This window comes from Pagrus major, chromosome 15, assembly GCF_040436345.1.
Source record: "Pagrus major chromosome 15, Pma_NU_1.0".
NCBI lineage: Eukaryota > Metazoa > Chordata > Actinopteri > Spariformes > Sparidae > Pagrus > Pagrus major.
In genome coordinates this window covers 19121384-19127757 of record NC_133229.1, presented here as the reverse complement: position 1 = coordinate 19127757, position 6374 = coordinate 19121384, and the positions used below count along the sequence as shown (strand labels likewise).

At 40.2% G+C, this 6374-nt stretch overlaps 1 protein-coding gene across 1 annotated transcript in view; it reads right to left on the bottom strand.

Annotated features, from left to right (window-relative positions):
* Positions 1-2116: 2116 nt before the first annotated feature.
* slc24a3 (solute carrier family 24 member 3) overlaps positions 2117-6374 on the bottom strand; it is a 69065-nt gene continuing 64807 nt past the window's right edge. The window contains exons 14-17 of the mRNA XM_073482176.1: positions 5267-5381; positions 4487-4599; positions 2425-2490; positions 2117-2266 (exon numbers count right to left, since the gene is read on the bottom strand). Coding sequence (XP_073338277.1) covers positions 2117-2266; positions 2425-2490; positions 4487-4599; positions 5267-5381 — 444 coding nt within the window. The remainder of the gene's footprint in view (positions 2267-2424; positions 2491-4486; positions 4600-5266; positions 5382-6374) is intronic.

Below are 6374 nucleotides of genomic sequence, written 5' to 3'. Positions count from 1 at the left end.
ATATATATATACATACATATATACACACACATATATATAAATGTATATATGTAATATATATAAATATATGTAATATATATATATATATATATATATATATATACACATATACATATACATATATATATAAAAACATCAATTCATGTTTAACAATCGAAAGACAGCATCTCCCAGATTTAATATTACTGATCAATAAATTAAAGTTCACCTGAAACAAATCAGACATGTCTTCCCTCAATGAGAAAAAAAATTGAGTGGGGCACTTGACATTTCAAATGAAGGTATCTGGAGGAACAGCTGACATTTTGATGGACGCTGTGTGAGAATCAACAGGCTCTGACAGACGAGTGCTCGCTGGAAGTCTTTGAGAAATAGCATGACGTCGCTGGCTTGTCTCGCCTCCGTAGTGGAATAAAAATCGCCTGTAGGGTTCACGAACCACATTGCACATGCTCTAAAAACTAGTAGGAATATTTAAGTACCACAAACCTACCATATATGGACAAGTCTAGACATTAGGTATTACAAAATACAAAGAACTCCTGGATAAAAATAAAGTTGATACCCCAACGTTAAAGTATTTGAGCTGGGATAAAAGTACTGATGCTTTATATTGCATCTTTACTCCTACAATACTACCACGTAGACACCGCGCCTCCTCTTTGGGAACACGGGGGAATAGGACATCCATCCACCACAGAGGAAATATCTCGTCCAACTTGCTTGGCTGTTGTTTAAAATAATGCCACCACTGTTTTGAGTCTATTTGGTCCGTGTCTTTGAGAAGAGAGAAAGCAGCAGCCCATCTCACCACAACAACCCCCCAAAAACATAACCTTTAAAACCTTGATATGCTAATATCAAACAAACCTGCGTCATTTCACAAGGATGCTATCCTTATAATCAGCACGCATTAGGAGGAGGAACAGTTGCAGTCTCCCTGCGTAGCTAGTTTAAGCTCTTCAGTGCAAGTTCAAATTGTGTTTTTTAACATCCAGACACACCTGGTAACTAAATCAAGTCATTAAATGAACTCAACCGTCAGAGGAAATTGTGCTTGTTTGTACACAAGTGGTCGTCTGAAAAGATCTTAGGTGTGGATTTCAGCAACACTGGGTCCATAAATTAAACCTGCGCCGGTGTTTCGTGACCTCCAGTGGAGAAATGTGCGTAAGACACAAATAAATAATAAATATGACATCTGGGTCATACACAGGTGTGCTATTTACAAAAGGACTCTCCATAAAGCTAACATAAAGCTAATTAATCTCCAATACAAAACACAGACGCTACAGCTGTGATGCTATTGAAGTCAATTTCTAAAAAAGGTGACTGAATAATGCCCTGGTTCTCTCTCTGTATATGTGTGTGTGTGTGTGTGTGTGTGTGTGTGTGTGTGTGGGTCATCATATAATTGGAAAACACTCTACAGATCACATAATGGAAATATAAAAAGTCCTATAATGGGAGTTTGAAAAATGTGCTCATCTGCATAACAGATTATGTTCTTTGCCTCGAGACTTCAACTTGTGGCCCTAATTCTATTTACCTTGACAAATTTCCATTATCTGTACCACAGCACTAAACTACACCCTCCCACCCATTTACATCATTGCTTTTATCATTATTACTCTCAGCTAGTAGAACTAAAGGACCTGCCTTTCCTCTCAGGAGAGGACTGCAGCTAGTAAACATTAAAACTTACACACCTAAACACGGGGAGTTTCAAGCAGGAGTCGGACAAAGTTCCTTTGTTGTCGTGGTTGTTGTCCTCAGTGCTGTCCTGGCTTGTAACGAGTCAGTGATTTCCATCTCTGCTCCTGAACTCAATCCCACACTCTGGTCCTGACAGAACACCAGAGCAGCTCCATATTGCACTCAGCAGAAAGACGGGCATAAAAAAAAAAAAAGAGCAGAGTGGGACCTCTTCTCACAAAAGAGTGTGAATCAGACCAGTGTCAAATGGCATTTGCCCTAAATTTAGAAATATACTTTCTGGTTCTCATCACGATGTACAGCATTTAACATGTTGCTTGGAATCCCTTGCAAACACCACTTCTAGCGTGAGTGCGTGTGCACATATGTACATCAGTATGTGTGTGTGTGCGCGTGTGTCTCAGTCATCCCGGCAGGTCGGCAGGTTGACGAAGGTGAAGATGTTGTACTCGATGAGGCAGGAGAAACACAGGAAGACGGAGTAGAGGAGGAGACAGGTGAAACCCAGACGTTTGTCCAAAGTCCACTTGTTTAGGTGAACTCCCAATACCTGGACAGACAGACAGACAGACAGACAGACAGAGAGGGAGGGAGACAGGTGGGTGGAGAGACAGGCAGGTAAACAGATCAGTAGACAGTTTGGGAGAGAACTCAGAAATCTGTCAGACTGTCCTACTTATGTGCTGACACATTCTGTTGTATACTCACAGTTATAAACACAGATGCGAGCAGGAGCCCCACAGAGAAGATCAGTCCTTTGCTGTTGAGTTTGATCTGCGACAAGATATCGTGTGAGACATCACAATTAAAAAGAAGGAAGTAGAAAAAGAACAAAAGACATTTTGGCAATTATACTTTGATCACAATCCACTCACTAAACTTAACGCTGCTCTAATGCTTCTCCTTTCAGGACTACAGCTGGCTCACCAGGATTTAAAATGGCAAAATCTTGCAGCAGTGAGATGTCTCTGCAATCAATCCCTTATGCTAGCAGCAGGATATTGTTCTCAAGCTTGTTCAACACCTTTTAATGATTTTAGCAAAATAAAACAAGTCTGGCCATGAGTACTTTGTTTCATTGAAGCTCATTTCTTTGTACAAGCACTTACATAATTCCTTTGTGTTTATCATTTGAGATGCGCCGTATATAACCCAGCTGCTTTCTTTATCACAGCAGTAACTCAGCAACTAATTCCACACTCATTCTCTCTGCCTCTCTCTCACACTCTCTCTCTCTCTCTCTCTCTCTCTCTCTCACACACACACACACACACACACACACACACACACACACACACACACACACACACACACACACACACACACACACACACACACACTACCATACTATCTTCGTTACAGCCTCTGTTCATGCTTATTTCTCGGACACTTAATTGCTGTTCTCTTTTCTGTTGTTATCATAATGTCTCACTTAATGCATCAGCAGTTGTGTTTCATCACTGCAGAAAACTCAAATGTAACTCTTATCTGTTCAGCTGCTAACTGAGTGTAAAGACACAGTTAATTGCAACTCTGTCTTGTTTATTCCTGTACACTGTAGTATTGATTTTGCATTAAAAGATGATTGTGTCTGAATGCCAGTGTGGCTGTATGTTGAACCAAGAAGTAACATCAAACTCTAATGTCCTATATACTCTAATACTATATACTCTATATATATATATATATATACTATATATACCTATATACTCTAATACTATATACTCTATATATATACATATATATACATATATATATATATATATATATACACACATATATATATATATATATATATATATATATATACATATATACACACAGTACATATATACATATATATACACACACACACACACATATACATATGTATATATATAAAGTATGTTGTAAGTAGTTACGAATTTGTTGACAAAAGGGGAATTTTTAACATGACTAATAAAAATAATATGGACATTGCTATGCTACATCATGAATGTTTTCCCTATTGTGTGCCCCTATTGTTCTCTTTTTTCTTAAAGGGCAACCCTGCTAATTTACCAAAGTGTGTTTGCAGGTCTGAGGGACCTTAGGGAGAGTTTAAAGTCTTTTGTGGCTCCAGAGGAAGCTGCATGTAACCCGATATATTCCCTCCAGCGATGTCACTCAGTGGCACTGTGGGTAATAGAGGCTCCAGGTTTGAAAAAGCAGTCCACTGGTCTAGCATGGCACTCCACTGTTGGACTCATTATGGACAGTTTCAAACAAATGATCAAAATTGATACACATAAACCAGAGATATCACAGTTTTTATTCCACACGTTCTTCTCCCTTTTCAAACCTGGTGCCTACATTACCCACAATGCAACTTAGCCACTGAGTGACATTTCTGGAGGAATTTATCAGATTGCATGCAGCTTCCTCTGAAGCCACAAAAGGCTTTATACTACATATTTTCACATATGCAGTAAGACTCCCCAAGACCTGTAAACACACTTTAATTTGCAGAATTTGTGCAATTTCCCCCTTTAATTCCATTAAGCATACAAATGTTTTGAGCTCTCACACTATGAAAACCATCATGCCTTGGACGATGCAAACAAGAAGTGTTGGAAAGACGAGAAGATAATAACCACATAAATTAGTGCCGAAACAAAAAAAACCTTCAAATTTGATGATTATCTCATGTTATAAGGAGCTGCAAACTGCAAGAGACATTACCGCTATCATTGGAAAGTCATGGTGTGACCCTGAGAAGGAGTGTTCAGTACATTGAGGATGTGCTACTTACATCAGTGCCATAGCTGATAGCCAGGGTCTTCAAGGCCCAGGGGAGTCCAAGCCCCACCAAGATGTCAAACACGTTACTGCCGATGGAGTTGGACACTGCCATGTCTCCCATTCCTAAACAGCCACACAGAGATGGTGTTGTAAAACAGCAGAAACATAGGGGACGGGAAAAGGAAGGTATGGGGAGGGCATGAAAGGAAAAGTGAGTGGGCAACAAGGAGACAGGAAGGTACACTGGGTGTGTTGGGTTTGGGGGGGGATGCTATTCGGTAGGACAGAGGTGGGTCGATACAGATGAGATCAGTGAAGCAATGTGTCCGGCCGACATCCCCCAAAAAACAACGGCCTGATGAAGAGCCAGCAGCTACAAAGTGAACAATGGACGACTAAACTGCGGTGGCGAGGGTGCATCTCTCAGCGAGCCACCGCACGCAGACAGACAGAACCGTTTAAATATTTGATGACAGGAGCAAGAATAAACACAGATGAAAGGGTGGAGGGAGGGACCCCGTTGGGCTGTCTTCCCTCACCAACCCCCCTTTCTTTTACAGCCTCGCCACGGGTACGGAAGAGGGACAGCTGAAAAAGATGACAGGCCTGCAATCTTAACCCACCCGAACCACCACCCCCGGCCCACCCCACCTCTATCTCTGTCATCTCCTCCCCTCTTTGATTGTGACTTCACTTTGACTCTGCTGTTTGTCTCCCATCAGACCGCAGGTGTGTGTGTTTGTGTCAAATAATAGCTTAGTAATCTGCCATTTCGTGTGTGTGCAATTACCTTGTCGTGCCACTATTAGGCTTGCCATGCAGTCTGGGACGCTGGTGCCGGCTGCCAGGAAGGTGATGCCCATGATGACATCTGGGATGCCAAGTGTAAAACCTATCACAGTTACCTAACCGAAAGGAAAAGACAGAGACAGACTGTGACTACTTGTGTTTTGGCCTGTGTCCTTGTGTGTCCTCACTGCGTGCATGAGATAAACAAAACAGGGACCCACTCAAAAAATAAAGTTAGCGTTGCTTTGAGTGCAGTGAATCTGTAAATAAACCACAGTTAACATGCTCACCATATCAACTTTAGCAGGTGCGAATATGTCAGCGTTATACTTACTTACAAACTTGTTCCACTACAACCAAGTGGCAAATCTTTTTATAAAGCAGCTTTAAAGCCATCAATCACTTGCCATTGCTAATGATGCTATGTGCCTGTCGGTGTGTAATCATTCAGTAGTTATGCTAAGACATCAGCAATGTCAATTTTAAAAGACAAGTGCACTTTTGACATATTATCGAGTGCAAAGTATGTCATATTTTTTGACATATTTTTGTCAAGCACAAAAACTTGCCAAAAATACTCTCCGAGCACAGAAGCTTTAGAGCTGGAGGGGTGGGGGCGAGCTAGTTTGCATGCTAACTTTGATATATATATATATATCTTTGCAATGTAATACATAGACATAACGTCAGAACTGTTATTCACATTCTGTTGATAATTCTCGCTAATGTTTTCAAATAAAATTCATACATATAGCCTACCTTTATAGAATAAAAGTAGCCTATTCTACTTTTTTTAAATTTAAAAATAAAAAAAAAATTAAGAAAGCTCTAGAGGTCTCTAGAATTAGACTACAATATATCATCTACGATCATACACAATGTAAAAGCATAGTGTTAGTGGTGTTAAAACTTTTTTATCATTCCTTCGGGCTGCTCCTGAAAAGAATATAGCTGGTATTGATTTTGTTTGTAGTTTCTCCTGTATGTTTTCTGGCTGCAATTGGCAATTTGCTACTAAATTATGTATTTCCTCTGCACACCTTCCTGCAAACTCCAAGGACACATGCTAATTTCACACATTAATTGCTGCTGGAGACATTAAAGATGAA